We start from the raw sequence: 24337 nt of genomic DNA, 5'->3' as shown, positions 1-24337 counted from the left end.
TGTACTTTCACATGTAATGATAATGAATGTGATGTAATGTGAAGATTTCTTTTTTTTTTTTTTAAATAAAGATCCATTGTTTTGGAAATTAAAATGTGAAAATAAAACCATAGTGATTGGATGAAGACTTTGTGTGTGGGTCATCAGTATTTTTTCTTCATCTGTGTGATCTACTTCGACACTAAACACACTGCAGGGTAAAAAGAGGCCACATTAATCATTCAGGTTTTGAAAATCTTGGTGTTTTTATTGTAAGTATTGCATCTTCAACTTACACAGCTAGAATCATCATCAGAGTGCATGTTTTACAAAGGATGGCCACAGGTTTAAAACAACAGGAGGACTCCCTATACCATAGGACTGTGTATTTGCTTAGTCTAGCTTGACCCGTTTCGTTTGCCCAGGTCTGGTTCTCCAGAAGCCAGTGTGGTTTACCAAACACAATGCAGACACACTGGTTGGTTTGCTCCTGGAGAGTTAACCCTAAACTTTAACCTTAATCAAGCACTCATGTCTAAACCTACCCATAAACAGAGGTAAAAATATAGCTTTGTGATAACCGGCTTATGGAGATATGCTAATGTTTGTCAAATTTGCAGCATAGCCAGAAACCCTTCATCAGACCTCTCAGCTGACCTGCGATCAGATGGCACATTTAACACACCAGTTACCAAATGTGCAAAATGGAAAAAATGTACTGGTAGGAGCTTTTTTTCACAGTTGGATACAAATGTGTTTCACCAACAAATTCTCCTCGGTAGTCAGATATTTGCTGAGTAAATGGGTAGTTAACAGCCCGACAGGGATCTGTGCAGACTAGTCATGCTTCTCTACAGCACAGCCTTAGTAAGAACATGGAGTACACACATACTGACACGCACATCGTACACTCACATGTCAGAGACTTGGTAATGGTACAAGCACTCCTTATCATTTGTTTTATCCTGCTGTGGAAAATGAAACCAGTGTCATTTTCCACAGGAGATATTACAGTGGCAGAGACATTTTGCAGAATGAAGACAGTCATTTTTGGACCAACTGATGGCTCATAGCCTTTGAAATGTCCCAGTGCTGTAGAACACATTTGTACTGTGAGCAGGTTAACAACACCATGAGGGTCTGACTCAGGTCTGGACATGGTTACAAGTGGAATTCATTTGTTGTCATAGTGGGACCTTTTATCCTGTCAGCAGAGCAGGTTACCCAGATAAAGAAGAAAAATAAAAACAAGAAGATGAGGGTTAATAACTTAATAAAGGGGGCAGAATAAATGTAAACTGTCCCTCAAAGAGAAAGAGAGAGAGAAAAACAGAAAGACAATGAGAGGACACTGAGGTGTTCTGAGGTTGTTTTGGCATTTCAGGTTTTATAATTGAGCACCAAAGCGGTGACTTTCTGATTCACTGCCATGTCTTGTAACCTCAACAGAGCTCTGAAAAGAGCTTTAATTTCAAACTCTACACCTAAAAGATGTCCTTCAGAGAGAATTTGTTCTTTTGTTGTTTCTTTAAATCCTCAGTCAGAGGCCTTTACATAAGGTAAGACACATTTTGTCAACTGAAACAAGTCTAGTAGAGACTACAATCCTCCTAATAGAGGAAAGTGGAGTTTTTAGACCCCTGTTATTGTGTAGTAGCTGGCTCAATATTTGCCAGTAAAGTCTTGGCTATTGATTAGCCCTGTGTGGACGTAACCCCCCACTCCTGACCTCAGCTCACCTCAGCTCAGGGTCTGAGGCTGAAATGTTTGAAACGACTGAAGAGAGAGCACCTTGCCTTGTGTCAATTAGCATCTCAGTCGAATCACTTCTTTCACATCTGTATCATCATCATCATCATCTGGGCATCGTGGGAGTGGGGGGTCAGCTCTGGACAAGGCTGGTGACTCTAAACAGGCGAGGCTCAGCACTAGGAGCAGCTTAGGGGCCAATTACATTTCAAGTGTCCATTGAATAAAACATCAGAAAAAATGAAAACAAAATGGCTACATTTTCATATCCACTTCCCACCCTCCCCACAGAAAAATAACAATAACCCATAAAATATACATTTCTTAAAATAAGGAATGAGGAATACGCATCAAAAAGGAGTAAAATAAGACAGAACCAAAATAAGTTAACTCTTTTCCCCATTGCCTGTGTATTTTGAGGGATCGACAAATAAATATTTAAAAGAATGGTGTTTGTTTTCCTTTCATACACAAAAGGATTCATGAGAGCTGAAAATGACAGCGGGAAAAAAAAAATAGAGAAAACTGTGGTTGAAGTGCAATTCTTAATGCCAGTGGAACTGGGGTGGTGAGTATCGTCGGCACAGCCGTTCAACATTGTACAACCCGTTTCTTCTCCCCACACTTCAAACGTTCCACCCACAGATCATCTGACCACTACTGGAATGCCACATATAGCTTTTCCTCCCCATTCATGAACATTATAAACAAGAAAAAATAAATGTCTTATAAATAAGAGTGCCACACAATCTCAGCATCCTCCAACAGAAGTCCTACTGGGTCACTTTCTTGTAAATGGATGGAAAGTTACTGTTGGTTTTGTTGTCTTTAAGTAACTTTTCTTTCCTTTTCAGGGCAGCAACACCATTCATAACTTTTCAATGTTTCAATTAGGAAACTGAATAAAGTGATAGTGTCCATGCCACTCTGAAGAAGATAAAATCTTTCCAAAAATGTAATTTAAAATGCACAATAAACACAGGTCAAACAGCAACAGAGGCAATAGATCTATCCATGAGCTCTACCTTTTTTAAACCTCCTTTTCTTTTAATTTATTTATTATGCTATTTGTATGTACAAAAACAAGCAAACTTGAATTTGCCTTTTTTTGGACGGTCACAAATGTGTCTTTAGGGAGAAGACAAAAAACTTACAGAAGGAGTTCCAACTGACATGACAAAAAAAGACGATGATGAGATATTGCTTGTTACTGCTGGAAAGAGGATGGACATCTATCCCAAAGTTTGGACATTTTCAGCATTGCTGTTGTTTTTTTTTTGTAAGTTTTTTTTTGTTTTTTTTTTTGTAATTTCTCGGTTTGTGCCGTTTCTATAGACAGCTCTAAAGTAGGCAAGTGCAGGATAGCTTTTTGTAGCTGCTTGTAGAGGGGAAAGAAACCAAAACAAAACACACACACATTACTATTTCCACTCATTGAAAATGCACTGAGCACCCACATTCGACAGGAATGCTTCCTTTTTCCTCCATTTTTGTGGTCGTTTTCCTCCGTACCAGGTTGGAAACAATCACAGCAGACACGCTTTGTTTGCTCTGAAAGCTTGGTGGTGGATTAGATCTGCTTCCCCATTGGTTTGTTTCACAATAGCACCAATTTGAGTGTCCAAGCTTCTGCGGTGTCAAGCACGGGTAATGAAAAAAAAAAAACAAAAACAACTAAATAAAACAATTAGATAAGGATTTCATTCAGGGCAGAGGGGATGTTTATTCGGGCCACGCTGTGTTGATATGGTAAATTCACCCACAGTGTTCGTTCCAGTCCAGATTATATGTGCTCCTGTCTACCCAGACCCAAAACTAGCACGTTAAGAGGGGATGCACAGGACCACTTCCAGACTCACACAAACAGAAGAAAGACCTGAACAGAAATTTCAGATTATTTTACAATTATATGAATTTAAGTGCATTTTGGATCAAATCAAATTTTCAAGGAAATAAAAGAAAAATCATTCATTTCAGTAGCGTGGGTTTAAAAATCAACACTTGTCATATCTCCCTTTAAAAGAAGATTAAGTGGCAGTCTCACATCGACATCATTAGAGCTGGCTCTGTGTTTGGTCACTGGTGTCAGCGTTGGTCAGGGCAGCTCAAACTTCTACTAAAAGCTGAGTGGGAGCTCTGAGAGGAGCTTCTCCAAAGGTGGGGTCAGCAGCACAAGAGGGGGATGTTCCAACTAAAAGCTAGGAGTGAGAGGGGGCGCTGCTGAGAGGCAGGAGCGACCAGTGCACTGTTAGCTGGAGGCATGGCCGTCCCCTGAGGCGACTGAGTGTATGGATGCAGGCAAGGCTGGATGGAAAAACAGATGGGAGGGCAGGTGGGTTTGGCAGGGAGGTGGTGTGGGGCTCTAGGACGAGAAGGCAAGTTTGACACTGCAGGAGGAGTAGCCCTCGTCGCTGGCCATGCTCTGCAGGCTGCTGTGGTCGTCCAGGTCGCTGGTGCTGGCTGTGCTCACACTGTCCAGCTCTCCATGGGAGAACTCCGTGCTTTCCACATCCACCTCAATCTCCTCTGCAGCCGAGGGTGGAGACGTCGCAGAGAAGGGAGAAAAGACACATAAGCAATTCAATAAAATCCAAAGTCTCACAAGGAAAAAGCTACTCAGATCAGCAGCAAAGACTGACCAAGAGAAGAGTTGAAACTCTATCTTATATTTTTATATCAATGAGACCAAACAAAGCAGTTTATTGTTTGCATGGTGATGACTCTCTAAAAACTGATATGATAATGACATTCTGAAGCAGGAAAAAGCTGAAAAAGTATAGTGATGGAAATTAACAATATTTGTGTTTATTATTATTACCACCATTATTTCATTGATCAATCAACATGAAAGAAGGCAATTTATTATATAACTCTAGAACAAAACTAACCAAAAGTGGAAATGATTTTAATGTTTGAATGATTATTTTCAGTATGTCCAGTGATGGTGAGTTACTTGCTATAGATGCACTGATGAGATGATGAAAGCATCACATCTATTCCCAGAGCATTTCTGTCATTTAGATGAACTGGTGTCACCTCTAATAAACAGAGATAACACTAATCATGGAGATTCACCAAGGGAGCAGCTGATTAGTGAATTAGAGCCCATTAGTATATGACCAAAAAATAACCTATATAATACCACATGCGTTATTCAGCCACTGGTGATAAAGGGTCAATTCACACTGCTTCAACTTTTCCTTTCAATGTCCAATGTCTTACAATGGGTTTACGTGTTTTGAATCTTTACTTGGTTTAAATACAGTCAGGTAGAATTTATGTACAAGTCTTGCATTTTTCCAGGAATTGTGAGCTCATCACTTTGAGGAATGTCTAAGGTTACATTCAGCCTCAATGGGGACGTGACCAGTACAACGGCAATGTCATACACTCAGCCAGAGAATGACTGGAGGGTTGGACGGCCTCGGAGACCTTAAATGAAAGACTGTGGCCTTGCTCACCTTGGTCAGAATCAGAGCGGTCAGAGCAGAGGGTGGAGCCCACGCTGTCCATGCGTATCCTCTCGCCCTCTCCGGGGCTGCTTTGGGCTCCGGTACCGCTGCCTCCTCTCAGTAGCTCCAGTTGGCGCTGGAGGTGCCTTTGTTCACGCTCCAGAGACTCCAGCTGGTACTGGCTCTTCCTGTCCGCCTCTTCAAGTTTCTGTTCAGTAGAAAAGATCATAATTATGCTTCAATTGGTAGAGCTTAGCAGAGTAGAATGGAGAGTGAATAGAAATTGAAGAATAGTAGGTGGTGGAGTGATAAATGGGAGGATTGGGGGCAAGATATTGAATAAACAACAGTGAGAATTTCAGCCTTAAACACCTAAATGATTTGCCCTACCTGCCCTGTTCACACCGTGCCAACTTCTTGACTCAATACATCTGCTTGGTCGCGCTGTGCAGTGTTACAATTTAAATGAAGGCCACGGTGGGGACTGACACCAGCGTGTTGTGCACTAGCCTTATGTCACGGCGGCTGACAGTGACGAGCGTGACTCCCAGTGACAGACCAAAACAATAGCCATCAATAGGCAATAGAGAGACTCAAGCTGACAGCAGACGTGTAGAGTGGTGTCGGGAGTAGTGCGTTTGTGTGTGTATGTGTGTGTGTGTGTGTGTGTGTGTGTGTAGGGGTGGGGGGGGGTAATGACAACAATATCAGCTTTGTGGCTGTCCTCTTGATTTGGTGAATGCATGCTACGCCGGGCTTTTCACTGCTCAGTCTCGGGCAGTCACATGCCTGCTTTTAAAGTGGATTGGGGGGGGGGATGCAGGGTATCCTAACATGTTACAAGATGGGTTATCAGAGAGAAAATGGGCATCATCATGTGCAATATATATAATTAATCTGGTGAATCTTTAAATCCTTAAAGTCAAAATTAGTGCTGCACCTGGAGGCCTTTCTTGTGCAAAAAATAACCTGTTTTTTTCTCAGTCACAGTGTATCAGTGGTGCTTTACTTTATTTACAATTATTCTTTTTTTTTCATCAAATAATGCACACTGACACCTTTGCTGGGGCTACTTCTTTGTTATTGTTTTTGCTGAATTCATGCAGACAGAACAAACAGGAACTGAGATTCAGTTTTTAGCCTTATACACCATCAGCGATTTTTGTATTTTATTTATATTTTCATTTCTTAGGGGTGTAGTGGATTTCAGATGCCCTTCATCTTGCCCTTCTGCACTGTCATTGTTAACCCTGTGAAGTTGATGTTTGTGTTAAATTACATGTAAGTGGCAGCTTAGCTTGCACAGTGCATACTATGTACAACTCAGGCACTCCCTGCTGTGTCTTTGTCTGTAATCACAATAAAATTATAAAGCGGGAATGCCAGAGACACATGACCAGGATGAGCTTGAGCAGCAGGTTGGGTGGCTGCAGTGTTACCTTTATATGTGCTTTGGCTTTGTTGAGCAGGCCCAGTGTGGTGTGGCGGTTGCAGTCGGGTCCAAGAGGTATGAGGGCCTTCAACCGCTCTAGACACAGCCGCAGGTGAGCTCGTCTGCACAGGAAAGAGAAGGAGATTTATTAGGGCATGTACAACAGGGCAGGGCTACAGTCGAGACAGTAAAATGTATGCAGGTATGAAGCACCTTGCTGCATAGAAACTGAACATTTGTTTGGCAAATAGGGGTTTTCCAGACTGGTGTGGCATTTTAGCAGCACTACATTACTGTAAATACACAATATGGGTTTCAATTAAAGTCAAACAAATCATATGTGACTTCTTATCTTCTGATTTGATGGTTTGTCATCAGTCTAACATAGTAAGAGAATGGGAACAGTAGGAACAAATGCTCACTAAATCACACATATATCAGCATTCTGTGAGAATCCGTAAGTTGAGAAATCTGATTTCACAGTTCAAAATACCATGTCATGTTACATAATGCATGTATTGAGTCTTAAGGTAGTATCTTTCCTTTTCTCTCCTGGTATTTTCCTAACTCTGCCCAGCTTTAGTTACCTTCTTGCTTACAAATATTACAAGCATTAAAAACAACAGGTTTCAGCTAAGGTGGAGGAGGGGGTGGGGGGCAGGGAAAGAAGGTGTAATGGCATTTCCTGGACCCTGCTCAGCTCATACGCTCCATCATCCTGACAGTCCCTTATTCTGTGACTGCAGACAGACCCCCGGTACTATCTATCCTGCTAATGGCCCAGAGTTGAGAGGTAAAGAGAGATAATTGAGGCTATAACACAATCAGCGCTCCATTAGCAGGAGCTGCCCTTTCAGCTCGCCTGAAGGGAAAGGTAGAGAGGCATTAAGAGTCAGTGGACTCGGCGGAGCGACCCAGACTCCGGAACTATCTCTGGGGGAGGCCAGAGGGAGAACCCAGGGGAGCTGAGCAGGAATACACTACACTGACTTCACCAGGCTAGACTGCTGTCTGCTATGCTCTGCTGCTCTAAGACTGGTGGAGACATGAGTGCTGGCTGGGGTGGATCTGTCTGTGTTCATGTCTATGCAGAGGGGAGGTGAAGCTATGCATGGATGGTGCTGATAAGAATGTGAGAGCGAGCCATTACACCAGTCCAGACTGTAAGAGCGTGGGTAAAAACGATGAACAGATATGAGAAGCAACAAAGTACCTAACTACTATACTTAAGTAGAGTTTTCAGGTATCGATACTTTCATTCTTTCACTATCTGCACTTTCTACTCCTTGTTACTTGGGTTTTGCTGCTTTGAAGAGAATTATTATTTATGTTAATTTTTGCATCACTGAGCACCTTCTGTACAACAGGAGTGACATCAGCCTAAACAGATAGGACAAGAAGTCATAGAAAAGACAAAACTGATGTGTATCCATAGGTGCATATCACACATGACAAACATAAGTCAAAAATAACATCAAAAAAATTTAACTAGATGAAAATGGTGTAGAAGATGCAACAGAATGAAAGGGACAGAAAAACCACAAAGACAAAACTGATGACAAAAATTATTTGAAAGAGGTTGACAATTGATGATTCAACACAATTCTGTGCACGCTGGGTTTTATAAGATTAAACCAAAGTAAAGAAAGACAATACGTGTAATCCAAACAAAACAAAACAAAGTATAAGACAGAACAGGCATGGCTACTTTTTACTAGGGGTGTGTATTGGCAAGAATCTGGCGATACAATACAAATCACAATACTAGGATCACGATATGATATATCACGATATATCATGATACTGTTAAAAAGGCATTTTTTTTTGTTTGTTTCTTTTTCTAAAATGATTATTTCCTGGAAGAATTGAATTACACCAGAAATATGCACAAACACATTTTTATTGGATCACAACAGGATCTAATGCTATATCACAAAATGTTCCTGTGTTAAAACTTAAATTATATTTTACAGACATTACAGTTTCAGATCCTGCTCAAATTTTCATATTCTATTACTTCATAAGTAACATCATAACATTATTTTTGTGCAATCCCAACAAAGGAACTAACATCTGCCTCTCTCAAGACAGTAAAAAGTGCTTTTAGGATGCTTCAAATAACCATTATTTAATATAACAGTGTTAAATAATAATAAATAAGATATAAACAATAAAGAAAAACAAAAAACAAAAATGAACCTCCGCCATATCTGCATTTGAATAAATACCTAAAAATATCGATACAGTATTGTGAAATGAAATATCGCAATATATTGCAGAACCGATATTTTCTAACACCCTTGCATTTTACTATGTTTTTTCAGTAAAGAAGTTGCTGCAGTACTTCTATTTTTGCCAGTCTTAGTATCTGTACTTCATAGGCCGATGTGCCAAAAGAAAGAGTCTACTTTCGCCACCTCTGCCTACAAGCAGTTGTACGCGGCTAATGACTGTAGAACTCAGGAGGAGGTGCCCTCATTCAGTCTGTACTTTCTGAAGTCAAAACACACACACATGCATTAACAGTCTGGGAGTTTGCATGATGACTATCAGTCTGGCTCAGGCCATCAGTCTGTGTAATCGCTTCTATTCACAGGGGCCGAACACGGTCTACCTCTGCTTTTTATCTCTTTGTATGTCTGTCTAATGTGACCCTCAACATTGCTATCTTCCTCTGGCACACACACACACACACACACACACATAGATATCAGCCCATGATTAATCACATTCTACTGTTTCACTGCAGCCTGAGGGGATAAACACAGCTCCTCTTGGGAGATGTCTGGGACACACTAAAGAGAGGACAGCATGGCAGATTCCACTTCTGGGTATGTTGCTTAGTTAGAACTGTTGTTTTTTTTTTTTGGATTTTTACTTAATTACTAGAAGAAAAAAAAAAAAGAAACTACACCTATGCGACTGCAAATAGCTGTGTCTGATCTACAACTATTTTCAGATTAAGCGGGCCACGTACTATACACAGGATATAACACTGCTGATAAGACAGTAAATTATTTATTGTATTGCTGTAGCTAAAGGGCTGACACATTAAGTACAAGAGGTAGCACACATTTGTTCAGGAACATTTGATTTTCACTCCGATATCTTGTTCAGCACTCACATATGTACATTCTTTGGACATTTTGCTCTTCTGCAAGCACACACAATCAGTTCCTTCTGAGTCACAAGGATAAAATGCGGCTGGGAGGACAGAGCAGGACACACTAGTCATGTGTGAGTCCGTCAGGCGTCGACGTGATGAACTCCACACACTGGAGTCTAAAATCTTCTCCTTCTTCACTGTCACCTCCTCCTCCTCCTCTTCCCTCGATGAGATTAAAAGGACCATCTCGGCAGACAACCTCAGATAACCCCACTTACACTCACTCCTGTCCTCCTTCTACCCTCCCTTCTCTCTGGCGCTGACATGACAAATGTGAGGAGAAAGCAGGGGTACGCAGGCTCCGCAGTTTATCACCACATTTCTAGCAGCGGCTGTGACCAAAATATCTCATTATGGTGTTTAGCACTAAGACTTCTATTAGTGAGTGTGGCATGAGGAGTCACTTGTTGGGCTGCTGAATCACTACTTTCCACCAAGCCAACACAAAAACCACAAACAGTTCTCCACGCCCCCGAGATGAATAAGACAAGGAGGAGAGTGAGAGAGCCATGCTGTTACTGAAGACCCTGGGTCTGTCTTTTTCACCGCTACTTCATGAATGCTGATCTCTTTGTAAAGTGACATAAGCTACAGGTTAGCAATGTTCAATCTCCCTCACTGTGCCTCTTACCGACAGACTTGCTGTGAGACGTCTGCCTACCATTTGTTCTAATCGCAAGTTGCATGAGGCACTCTTCTATGGAATACTGATAACTACAGATGGCAAAAAAGCCCCAAAAACTCTAACAAGGAGGGGGAGGAACAGTGTGTAACTGTGTGAGACAAGACAGGGAAAGATTGTGTGCTATGGTTTAATTGTTTGTCATTAGACGGAAATGGTATTTACATGGTTCGTACACATTTTTCAAGGTCAAATTCAAGCCCTTTTCAAACACTTTAAGGGTCATTTTTAAATTTTTCCAACACAGCTCCTAATCTCTGGAGTGAAATACATATCTACAGGAATACATACACTCATGATGATGATTTTCACTTTTTATCACAATGATGTACATTGTATTATGCTATAAACATCTAAAATTATGTTTCATAATAGCAAAAAGTTTAGAAATTAAAGGAGAAGACAAAGTTTTATCAAAAAAAGGGAAGCCACTTGGTGTTCTTCAGACACACACTGAGACAAAGATTAAGATAAAAATGTACCTGGAGTCGACCTGACAGCACCTGCTAATTTTAAATTTTGACAAACTTTTATTTTTCCAAATGTATCACCTCTCTGTAAGTAGCTTTGGCTTGGCATCTAACCTGGTCGAGTTAATACTACAAATAAATTTCAAAAATCACATCACAGTTAGAATTGCAAACACTTTCAGGCACTTAAACTGAAATTCGAGCACTTTTCAGACCTTGAAAACACAACACTGAAATTCAAGCATTTTCAAGGATTTCAAGCACCCGTGCAAACCCTGTATTTAATGGAAAAAGAAACTCCTGAGCAGGCTTTCTGAACATTTTACAAGTTATTTTATTTCTCTAAATCCATAGGAAACTAAAGACAGTGGAAGTGTCAGGATTATCATGTTACTATTTCTAAGAGGTTAAAGTTCGTACACTCCTGGTTCCAGGTGATGGCCTAAAGACAGATCCTAATCCCTGAAAAGGCCTGTTTATCATGTACACCCACAGCCAAAGATCTTAAGCCATTTGCAGCTTACAATATGAGTGGTAGCTTGTGACCTAATACCGTGCATGCTGCAGCCAGAAGTTCCCGTGGCTCCGCCCCCTTGTAACCATGTAACAGGGCCACTAGTAACTGAGCTTACCGTTTCAGAAGTTCTTAGAAAAGAGTACTGCTGGTTACATAAACAACTGTGGATTTACTGTGCATAATTTCATGTCCTCAGCTCCTAAACTATGGAGTGGTTAAGTAAATTTAGTTACACTGTGATGTCACAAGCTCAATGGATAATGTCAGTTAGTCAAGTGGTTCTGTTCCTTAAGGGTAAAGGGTTAAACAGCGGTGTCTGAGATAATTTCAGTCTTTCAACATATTAATAAATATGGAGATCCACATGACACATTGCAAATTGGTTTAAAGATCTGTGAGGTAGCAAGGGATAGAACAGTTGAATCGAACAAAAATCTATCAAGCATTAAACTGCCATTAATCATAAAGATTAATAGCACTGAAGGGTACTGAGATCACTTTGTATTTCCAGTGTCTAATGAATGGCATGGCAAGCTGAATGGGCATCTCTCCATCTGTGACGGATTACATAACACGTGGCCAGTTGCTACCAGGACCTGTGCTCCAAACTGTCACGCACAGCAGGGACATCAAATCCCTCACTGACAATAAGACAACACAGAGAGACCAGTCTTGTTTCCCCTTGTATTCCATGTATTTTTTTTGCCATCCTGGCGGTACAGTACCTGAGCAAATAGCTGCTTTGAAAATCCCGCTCTCTCTCTGCTACTGTGGTAGTGAGCCTCCGTGAACTCTGGTCTTACTGCTGACTGATTTCATTTATTTACTGGTTTTTTTTTAATTTTCAGGAGCAACCACATCTAAAGTTTTTACTGAAAGTTCTGAGAGATGGTAGCTTTTAGCTTTGATCTGTCTCATATTTATGGGTGATGATCAACCAAAAAATTAAACCTAAATGATGGTCTCGGTGCATTTGAACATTAAAATTACCAGTATCATTATATTATACAGTAACAGATTTTAAAGATCGATATTGCAAAATTATGGAACAATATGGAAGGCTGATCTGGCTCAAAGGGGGTAGTTTTTGCTTTTTAACTATTATATCCCTTAGACAAATCTGTAATTCCTGTGGAGGAGCCAATACTAGTAGTTTGTAAAGTATCCTATTTGTCTATTTCTAGAAAAAAACAAAACAAAACAAAGCCATCTGTTTTTCTTACATTCTCACCATAATACATACACTTAAAAAAAGTGCATACATTTCACGGCTGCATCCCAAAAGCACAACGTACAGCCTCACTTTCCTTTCCTCCTGAGACAATGAGCCGCTTCCACTTGACCAGTATGTGTGTCTTCATGCTAGTGTGTGTGTGTGTGCTCCTGTAGCTTGTGTTCCTGATGGGCCCCAGATGGGTTCGCAGGCAGGCAGTTCTGCCTTTTGGCTTTGACATGTGAGTGAGCAGCCAGCCAGCCCCGGGTCACCGCACCACACCTTTCCTCCCCATCCAACCCTCTCCCTCCCCAGTCCTTGAGGATCACATGCCCAACCTGCTTTTTTTTCCCTCTAAAATCCTACAAATTCCAGGCTTATACCCATAGACACAAGGAAAACTGATGGACCAACTAAAATTCAGATTGGCAATACATTAATATAATCCAATCTGGTGTCATTTCAGCAGTGCATTCCCTCTTCCTGTTGGTGCATCTTCTCTTGTATGTAAAATGCGTCAAACTGCCTCCAATGTATTTCAAGTGGAGTCTTTTTTAAGAAGCACTTTGAAGCTTTCCCTGTTGGTTTGGGAGAGCTGCCCACCACAGCTGTTACAGAACCTACGCACATCATATGTACATCTCTTGTCAGTGTAGCGACTAACAGCTCTGCACTCGCCTCCCTCCTCCGCGTACCATTCACACACACACAAAGACAAATATCTCTTTACATTTTGGTCACTATGACATAAATCAAATGTAATGATAGCAACAAGCTGTGATTCCCATCAGTTAATTCATTGTCACTAATACAGCAAATGTACAAAAACATACATCTTCAGAGTTACATTTACTTGGGTGCATCATTTTTACAAGACGTTATGACTCTGTAAACACTTCTCCAGAAAACTATTCCCTCATGAGTCTGTCACCTAAACACAAAGCTTTGCTCATTTCAGGGGAGAGAAGTCTATTGCTATCTTGTAAATTTGTGCACCTCTGAGGCCTAAATTTGTTTTTGGACAGTCCCCACTTAGAAGAGCGCATTAACAGAAGGACAAGAAATGCATATTCATCTAGCCATTCTTTGTCTAAATGAAACAGATGGAAATAAAAGAACACCTGGGCATGAAGAGGGAATAAGGCTGAGACAGACAGAATAGTATTTTTAATTCTTTTCAGAAAACAAGAGCAGCTGAAAGCAGCAGTGACAAAGCAAACCGAGCTTCGCCTTATTTTTCATTCAAAGTCCCCTGGAACCAACGCTGTTAGTCAAAGCACAAAAAAATGGCTGCCCTAGATTCCAAACTTGTGAATACGTTAAATAATAGATAACTTCTCAAGCCATCCAAGATGTCTGACATAATTACTGGACGTGCTCTTAAAGGGAAGGGTTAGATTTCCAGGCCAGATACCAGTCAATACACTTCTCTTTGGCAAATCCCCCACTCTCTCAAACCCATTTAACACACACACACACACACACACACAAAATATGACCTACTTCTAACACATGCAGTGGGAGAGGAAAGCTGACCCTTCACCCACTTATTACACTAATTACACTTCACAAATGAACGTCTCAGTGGTAAATCTAATAAACTGACATGCAGAAGCTAAATTAAGATGTCATTACACACAAGCTCTCTTAGGAAGAAAAAAAAAGGACTTTAAGGGAATATTATTGTTACTTTTCTGTCTTACTCCATTTCCAGTGTCAAGGGTCTTCTAAGATAGCTGCAAATCATGACTCACATTGATCTTAAAGTTTATTTGAGAGATTATTCAAGCATTTTGTTATGCAAAGCCTCATTGAAAATAGACTTAAGTCATGTCCATTAAGCTCTACATCATATTAACAGCAAATTATCTCCCTGTGTGGAGGACGGTAGTCAAATCAAAAAACTGAAAATCTGACTGCTTTGAGCATTATTTTCTCAAACATTCCATATCCATTACTGTATGGATAAAAATAGAAAGCATGAGATGCTGGTCGCTTAAATGGTCCATCAGTCGTCTAGAAAATCATCCAGAAAGATGCTGCTCCAAGCACACAGATCACACATCATACTGAGAGAACATGTGAACATGTGGCACACTGAACCATACTCTGCAGATGGTGACATACAATATAAATGGAGAGGGGCGAAGTTTAACCCACATGGCTGCTCGTGCATTTGTACCCCACAACGCTCTCTTACTAGGAACCACTTTTGACGTCACAGGGCCAAATAAGTAGAGCAAAAAATACCCAATTGTTTAGTCAGTCAGTAAAAAAGGATATCAATTTGCTGTATGTGGGATATCTTTGGTCTGGACTGACTTCAACTCACAGGTAATTAAATACATAATAAAAAGAATCACAACCCTTTAAGCATTTACAACTGGAGCCCATATACAGCTTTTCTGTTCAGAACATACACAGCCACAGGAAACAATGTTTAACTGCCTGTTCACAACCTTTGTTTACAGCGGCACTGGTTTAACACAAAGAGTAGGGTTTTTGTAAAGCTTAGGATGCCTCTTCTAGACTTCTCTGCCTTTTATGTGCACTCTGTCTTTCACTCATTCTCTGTATCATATGGAGGGGAGCAGCCATCTCACATGACTGTCGACTTGTAGCCAAAGTCACATGCTTACCCATACAGACAGTGGCACCTGACCAAATAGGTTTTTAACAGAGGAAACTGCTGCTCACTCAGTTGACTGCTGGAACAGTCATAAAAAAAAAAAAAAAAAAAAAAAAAAACTATCTGCAGAAGTGGACCCAGCCGTATGGGCACGAGCCAACTAAAGCTTCATTTTCTTAACTATAAATGGCAAGTACAGGAAATGACAAATGCAGATGGAGACAAGCTCAGGATACCCGTGTTAAAATCATTATTCTGAATTTATCTTCCATTAGAAAGTTTGCTTTTAGGATTAGTAGAAGCATGGCACATGATGTGGAATTTGTGCATAATATCATCAATATCCACAGAACAAAAATACATAAAGTACGAAATGTATTTATTATGACTTCTGTGAAAAGTTCATATTTTGTCCACAGCTAATGCGTCAATGTGTCCGTCACGTTTCTGCATCCACATGCACATCCACAAACCAGGTTAGAGCAATCTTTGCCCTACAGCATCTGTAGTCGGTCTTTTTCTGACAGACCGAGGCTTTCCTCATCTCTTTTATGAAACACGGACAGATGGGATAGATGCAGAGTCGAAGCAAGATAGAGAGGGTGAATGATATAGAGAGTGGGGGAGGAGGGGGGGTGTTCTCTCTGTGTAATCTGCCCAGAAACGAGCCATGGGCACAGATGAGAGCCAGGACTTCCATTGTGCATAGCAATGTCAATGCCTAACTGCTATTATGTTTGTTTCATGAACGTTGTGGAAGCAGTGAGTTGAGCACATTCATCTGAAGTATTTGACCATACATAACTAGTATATGGATCCATGGAAACTTGACTTGTAACCCTGAATAATTATGGTGATGGAGGTACCAGTAGTAGCTTCCAAAAGCTTAAAATAGTAGATTGCTAAATTTAAAGAGTTGAATAAAACAATTTAAATCACACTGAAATACACATATTTACATTTTTATATTGTAAACCTGCTTTGAGTGAATAAAATTCAGAGAAGGTGAAAAATAATTCTTAACATGTACTGCAACATGCAAAGTTAATTTGATTTCTACTAAAATGGAAAGTACAGGAAAAAATAAATAGCCTATTTTAGGAAAATATGTCAAAGCCAAGTAATTGGTATCTGTACATGAGTAGTAACACAACAAAAAATAGTCTTGAAGCCATTTCACCTTCTGTACTCATTTTCCTCACATTTTACCAGGTCACTCATTGACAGAGGGTATGCTATACTGCCAAACTGACAGCAATTTGTTAAATTTGACAAAAAAGAGCAGAGAAATTACAGAAATCATCTCTCCCACATGCAGCAAACCCATACTTGTCTAAGGGACTACATAATCATTAACTTGGTCTAGGGATTCCATGGAAACTCTGCTGAATGATGACCCATATTCTGGTCAGATGACAGAGAACAAAAAGAAATGCAGGGGGTTGATTGCTGGATGTGGGTGGGAGGGAAGAGGACTTTGATATTTCTGATCATTCAGGCAGTTGTGACCTCAATCCCAAAAAAGGGATTCAATGTGGAAGAGAGGAGGATGTTTCTCACTGTAAAAATGCATATGGATTTAGGGCTGAAACTAGACTGGAAACTCTGCATATAGCGGTTAAAAAAAAAAAAAATCTGTGTGGATTTGCAGGGATCTACCCCACTTCGGCTTAACCAATCCCATGGCCACAAGTAGTAAATAAAGGGAAACGTAACTGATTACTGGGCAGACCAATGTTGTTGTCACGCTATGCTGCTGAGGCTATTCCAAGACAGAAACAACATCATAAGGCATAGCAACAATACACAAGAGGGACTCAGTACAAACTGGCTGCTAGAAACAGAAGATCAATACATTAAGCAAAAAAAACTGGTGGATTTTAAAGAAAACGAACTAGGAGGATAGTGGCTAGTGCAGAAATGTGCCCACTTAATATGAACACGTGCTTACACACAAATACACACATACACGTGCAGAGTTCAGTGGAGTAGAGAGAGCAGGGGGGATGCACTAGTTGTGCAGCAGGGTCAGGAGACTGTAGGGCTGAAACCCATCACTAACGGATGGATTAGTTCACACGTGCACACTGCCTTTTAATCTGCTCCACTGACAGAGGTTGGAACGGGGAGAAATAAAGGAAAAAGGCAAAAGACAAGGAAGTGGAGTTAAAGAACGATGACCGTTAACATTGAACCAAGATGTGGACAGAAAGAGGGACAGGTTTAGTTAAGGAGCTATTTAAGGAAAAGCGGCGGGAGATGCCTTTATAGAATCTGTATAATCACTTAAAACTAAAGCCTCCTTATAGACGTGCAGATGTGTGTGTGTCATGTGTCAAGACAAATTACCCACAACACCATCCTTCTGTCCACATCTTTACTTGCCATTTTTTCCAGAATTACATTAAAAAAGGTTCCTTGGGAATAATGCAACCACTTGTTCAGGATCTTTCACCCCTAGTTCACCAGGTCTTTGCAACTTTCCGTCCATGCTACTTCCCTCTTCCTAAAACAAACTGCAAACAAAAAACAACCTCTCAGTCCCAACCACAACTCAATACTACCCCTTTATCCCTGGTTAACTCGCAGGGCAAAGGCTCAAGCTTAGGATTAAAACTCCAATATGGCCTGGCTTCTAAAATATACCTGGCTTATCCAGATGTTGGCTCTGGGGGCAGGGTGGGGGCAGATGTGTAAAGGAGGGGGTTATATTGTCAGGACATATCCCTTTTACAGCTGTGGATGTATTTTAATACATTCAAGAGAGGGTGGGGGCAGGCATGGAAACATGCTAAATATTACAGCTTAAATCCCCTATCATGAGTTAAAACACATGTTAATTTCACCTAGACTCAATTCACTACTTATGTGGCTCAGTAAGTTGCTTATTCCACATGGCATATATATTGCTCTACTGGGCTTTGATTTCAGTACTTTACACAAATAATGATATTTAGTCGAGGTTGATGAAGAGAAAAGCGGAGTTGTGGCTGTGGGAGGAGTAAGGGGTGGGACCTCTGGCTGCTTCTTTATCTTACTGCTCTCATTGGTCAAAATCTAACCTCTATGATTGGACAGAAGGCTGTGGTGTTTCCCCTTTTCCCCAGATGTATGCTAAAAATAGAAACCGTAGTCTGATTTAGCCTAATTGAGTCTGTCTTGTGTCTTCAACAAACATCCTATTTTCTCTACTTTCTATCTTTGTCTCTCTCTCAGCCTCTCCTCTCTCTGTCTCCATATAGTACAGATTAAGTTAGAGTGGTTGTTATCATGACAAGTTGCACCAGGAAGGAGGAAGGAAAACACGTTAATTTCTTCCTGGAACACGTTGTAAAAGAAACCTCATCCATTTGGTCCAAACTGTGCTTAATAAAAGTCTTGCCACAATGCAGTTAATGGCACAGGTGGAACAACACATTGTGTGGGAGGAACTGAACACAGAATACTGGTCAACAGCCGAAACAGACAGTAACTTCACTGATAATGTTCTTATTTCAGTCCTTACAACAAGATGTGCACCAAAATTTACAAAGGCAAGATCAGAGTCAGACAAGTTTTTTAGCTTGTACCTTAGTTAAATTCACAGTATTTACTAGGGATGCAACGGTACAGGTTATCCACGGTTTGGTACATACTGCAGTTCTTGAGTCACGGTTCACAGCACAGTTCGGATGCAGAGGCCGGCTGGAGCCACTTAAAGCAGCTTAAACGTAACCGGGAACTCATGGAGAGCCTTACTCGGAACCGGATCCAAGTTCCATTTAAGTCAAATGGGCTGGATGCAACGCACAACCAAGGCTCTGCTCAGCACACAGTTGGCCTCCGCATCCAGCTCCAACCAATGACAGTAGAATTCTTTTGGTCAGTAGTCTTACAAAGCTCTAATATTAAAGCAAGTTGTCTGGAAATGTCATTTGAAAATGACAAATGAGCCATACTGCAATTAATGCTTGTATTGAACCGCTAGGGGCATACCGATCGGTACAACGGTGTAACATGTACTGTTGCACCCCTAATATTTACAGCATTATAGAATAAACTCATCAATACACCCCCAAAACAAACACTTGAGACAGTGCAGAGGAAAAACTCCATTTTAACAGGAAGAAACCTCAGACAGAACCAGTCTCAGGGTGGGCAGCCATCTGCCTCGACCGGTTGGAGTACATTTGCTGACTAAGCCCATATACCTGTCTGGCCTTGTTCCATTTGGTTACATTGTCCTTCCACAGAGCACTGTGTTGATGCACTTTTGCAGTGTAAGGGCACAACAAGAAGGTGCCAGCATAAGATAAATCAGGGGTCAGAGGAAAAAACAAGATTTGAGTGATGGGTGAGCCTTCAAGTGCCAAAAGCCAGTCCCCTAGGTAGGTCTGTTTTTATGCCTGTCTACAGATCATCGGTGGAGGAACAGATTCTGGAGCATTACAATGGCGACCTCTGATTTTTAACAATCTGACAGTGACATACAATCAGATTTGAGTCTAATCTTGTGTTAGACCAGCCACATCTCAAGCAGCTAATATTAGTCTGGATACCAAAGATACTGCTTGTCACAATAAAGCATTTAAAACTAAAATAATATGAAATAAAAATATCAGGCAGATATATTGAATAAAACAGATGATGAAAGTCTAGTTGGTCCTCACCATTTCACTTCAGGTATTGGTGATTTTCCATTGTCTCAATATGAACAAGAATATGACTGACCCACTCAGGGTGCCAAATCAAAAAAAACCTTCTACTGTTATTAACCTGGCAGTCCCGTAGGTAAGTGCGATTGAAGAGTAAATGAGTGAATGATAATTCACTACACCTCAACAATAGCTCAGATCTACATGCTCACATGCCAGATGAGAAAATGTAAGGATCTTATTTACTTTGCTTGGTTGTAATAAACAGACATATTTCTGTTGTGCAGCAGCACTTGAGCAGCGCCAAAATACATTATTTAAAAGGGTAGCTTCATAGTTTAATTTCAGTGTCTAAAACAACATGGCCCCTCTTATTTACAACTGAGAACATACCACATGGGTTGGAGGAGGAGGCAGACAGGTCACAGCCAGACTTTATTACTGTGTAACTGTTCAAAGTTACTGGTGAAAATGTCCCACCTGATGCAGGCGGTGGTAATTACAGGGTACAGCCGCCAACTATGCCCACTGACACAGTAAGACGGTAGATCAGATTTGCGTGCTGCTCAATGCTTCCCTGAGTCAGGTCTGAATCCTGTTCCTCATCCCATCAGCCTGTCAATTACTTCCTTGTGCTCTCATACTATCGTTAGCTAAGCTAAAGCCAAGCTAGGCTATTCAGGACTAGCACTGGGTGGCCTGTGAGATGGGCCTCAGCACGTGCTCTAGCTGGGCTCACCAGACCAAAGATCAAGTTCCGTAAGCTGCTTTTCTGAGCCAAGAAAAGCTTACAAGTCGTCACGTTGGTCAGAACAAATGGTCCCAGTTTGCTGTTTGGAGCCCTGCAGCAAACCCAGAGAATAGGCTGCACTCAGCGGGCACACAACAGAAAGACCGGCACAGCAGTTTGGCTTTCTTTAGAGAGCATCAACAGAGGCAGAGAAAATGTAACCCGGGCTTATTCATGTTTGACTGCTCATTCAAGCCCAAGGCTCAAAGTACAGTGCTAAGTATGAAGCTGATTGTTTGGAAAGAAAGAAAAGACATAAAGGTCTTCTACCCTGGAGCATATATGTACCATAGGAAAGATGTTGACACCTTGTCTAGTTAGAATCAATAGAAGGAGTGCTAACTGCTTAGATTGGAGAGACTAGAGTATTGAATAAAATCATCAAGTCCACAACACCAAACCTATCTAAAGTTGATCATAAATGAAGTCTAACTATCATTACCATTCCATTTTGTCATATAAGTGAGCCCACGAGGGCAGACCTCACAGATGCACCTTACATACCACCCAAGGACAACAAGCTCCCAACTCTAATGGGCATGAGTAAGCCTTTTTAATATTCGACAGGCACACAGTAAAAGGTGCTAAATACAGTGTTTGCCCAACTCCCCTCATAAAGAATCACACGGAAAAGCTAATATTGCCTCCACTGCTTCAGTGCTGGGGACTTTAATTTGCTGTGTGTATTATAACCCTGGCCCAGATAAACAGTGAAAATTGGAGAGGTTGTGATGGATAAGAAAACTAAATGATTAATCGCTAAGCCTCTGGATTTATTGTAGTAAAAACATTTAGTACTGATTATCCATAAAAGAGTCATATTTAAAATGAGACAATAATGGTTAAACTTTGTGCCATGGAATACTTAACAATGTAATAATTTACAAAGAGTCTCCTTAAAAACACATCCATTACACTAGTATAGTTTCCAATGTTAGCCTACTATTTCAGCTGTTTATTCATACTACAGGAATTATTTCTTATTTTAACACTTCATTCATTTAATCAGTGTTGGCTATTATGTTCCACAGTATTTAGAAAGCTATATGATAGACTTTAGCTGGTCATTGTAGTAGTTTTTACTCATTTCCCAATAAAACATATGGCATTATTATTTTCTTGACACTACACTAAAAATTTGCATATCATTAGTTTGTATTACAACGTACTACATATCCTTAGAAAACATAGACTATAAAACAAAACAGAATAGATTTTATTGTCATTACACAATCATGTGCAATAAAATTAGGGACACAAGTACATATGTAATAGGTAAATTAGTATGTATAATAAGTTACATTTTCATCAAAATACCCCCAAGCAACTGCAGAAATACACTTTGGGAAACATGTACCCCCGGTTGGGAGTCAGTGCTCTATATTAAAACGGGGACAAATAAAGAACTAACCTGATCTATGCAGGGGAATTTGTTATTAATATGTATTTTTAAAAAACAAATAGGTGCACGGCTGTGATATCAAAGTTGTGAGACTGTCATGTTCAGGCATACAAGCTTTTAAATGTTAAACGCCACTAAGTCAGTGTAATTCAGTGGTGACGTGTGGATGTGAAACAGGGCTATTAGAAGGTACATGATCAAAGCAGCACAGCCAGCACATTATCTGGTCCTGCTGCACTGTGTGAGCTTCTGGAATGTGGGTTTTCTGGGGCCTTTTATCCACATCCTGTGGTCTCCACTGTCACAATGAGTCTACTTGTCATTGGGGTTATCAAGACCTGTTCTAGTCATGCAAGGCAAAACATCTCGGCGGCATCAGATATACAGGCTTGATAAGTGTTTAAAAAAGACCCCAGTCAGGCTGGGCTAGAAAGGAGCTGCCTCCAATTTACAGACCTGGAAGTGTGTTGAAATGGAACAAAAGCTGCTGCTGCTTTTGTAGAATCATGGTATAAGCCTGGCACACTTGGGTGAACAACTATGCCTGATACATATAGCTTACAGTGGGGCATGCGCTTAAATGGAATTGGATTAACTACTGGCAAAAAAAAAACAGAGGATTAAAAATGATTCTGACTTTAAGTGTACTTCTAAAAAGATGGATTACCATTTCAATTTTCACCCTCGTTCTTTTCAAATGGAATAAAAAATTAGTCACGTACTTTTCAAGTGCAAAGCAACAGCACCAAGCTCCCTACATCCAGTGAAAAAAAGACAAAAGTGGAGAAAAACACGATGTCAGTGCATGGGGCTTTGGTACAGTATTGTCAGTGGACAGCCTGTTATGTCTGTCTATTTCTGAGTTTGCATGGCAATAAGGAACAGGAAAGTGGAGACAGGAAAAAAAGGAAGCAGATGATGCAGGTTTCAATAGAAGTTGGGTTTTTTTGGCTATATCAATATCAATCAACACATACAGTTTAATTTCATTGCTTCATTTATCCATCTAAAGTTCTTACTAATGTACCATCTAGAAACACGTTGGAACAGATTTCCTCTCTTATGCCAACCGCTGGCTTTACAATTGACTGGTTGAACAGAGATGATTTTAGCCCATAAATGGCCATAGGAAAACCCAAAGCTGCAGGGAAATGCTGCTTGGATGAAAAAGAAGTGACGAGAACCAGCTTCACACTATGCTGTAGGAATAAACAACTGAGTAGGTTTTTTAAAAATATATTTGTGTGGGTGGATAACTAACAAGCCTTTATGGGTGCCACAATCTGCCGAGACCAATCAGCTGACCGGCTGGCCTTGTGTGGCATCACGTACGAACACTAAGATGACACATCAACTCTTGTCTATATTTAACTCAATGGATGTCTCTCCTTCCAATGTTCCTATCCTTTTAGAATAGGCTGCCAGGGAGAATGGTGAGAAAAACAGGCCGAGGTGATATGTAATTACACTGAACGGATCCAACCTCCCACATCCTTTCATTGTACCCACACCCTCAGAGATAATGAAATGGAAAGCAAGCTTTTTTCTATTTACCATAAATCCTGTAAGTCTAGCCACTCTTATTTATGGTGTTGAAGAAAACCCTTTAAAGCTTGACTCGTGAAGACCGCAAAGTCACAGAGCATAAACACCAGCAAGCACCACATGTGGGTGGTGAACTCAATCAGATAAGGGCTTCCAAGAAACCAGTGTTCGGTCTCTTAAGAAGATGTGTGGTACACCATCACACACTAAGGTCTCCCTGAATACTCCACATTTCTTCCACTGTAGATACTATCTTGAATGTACTGATATAACTTCACTGTATGATGCTAGTCAGGCTACAAAACAACTGATAGAACTCTGTGTGCAGCCATACAATTGACTTTCATCCTGCTTCAACACAAACTACAAAACATTTTGCATCAAAAACAAAACACTGAACTTTTGACTTCAGCTGCAGTTCTACCTGCATACATTCTTGTCTGCCCGTGTAACTCAAAGCCCTTAGCAACCAAACGGTTGCATAACTCTAAACGGGTGTGTATCGGAGGGGGGTAAACAGGTGGAATAGAGAGGAGGGGATGTCCTTAACACAACTGGGTCATCTCTTGATATAGGTTTCGAGGACCTGTTGAAGAGGAAATGCTTGCTCGACAAAGGGAGAAAGCCTTGCAGGGCTAAATAAAAGTAGGACATGATGGATTTATTCACATATCAAG

The 24337-nt window shown here is 40.6% G+C and overlaps 1 protein-coding gene across 3 annotated transcripts in view; it reads right to left on the bottom strand.

Moving 5' to 3' along the window:
* Positions 1–220: 220 nt before the first annotated feature.
* Positions 221–24337, bottom strand: part of mxi1 (max interactor 1, dimerization protein) — a 31235-nt gene continuing 7118 nt past the window's right edge. For 2 of the 3 annotated variants that reach the window (XM_030135858.1, XM_030135874.1), the window contains exons 4-6: positions 6620–6734; positions 5190–5388; positions 221–4254 (exon numbers count right to left, since the gene is read on the bottom strand). In XM_030135858.1, coding sequence (XP_029991718.1) covers positions 4091–4254; positions 5190–5388; positions 6620–6734 — 478 coding nt within the window. In that variant the 3' untranslated portion in view covers positions 221–4090. The remainder of the gene's footprint in view (positions 4255–5189; positions 5389–6619; positions 6735–24337) is intronic. The other variant, XR_003935554.1, reaches the window with a different exon arrangement.

This window comes from Sphaeramia orbicularis, chromosome 1 (genome assembly GCF_902148855.1).
Source record: "Sphaeramia orbicularis chromosome 1, fSphaOr1.1, whole genome shotgun sequence".
In the NCBI taxonomy this organism is placed as follows: Eukaryota; Metazoa; Chordata; class Actinopteri; order Kurtiformes; family Apogonidae; genus Sphaeramia; species Sphaeramia orbicularis.
This window is presented reverse-complemented; position numbering and strand designations above follow the sequence as displayed.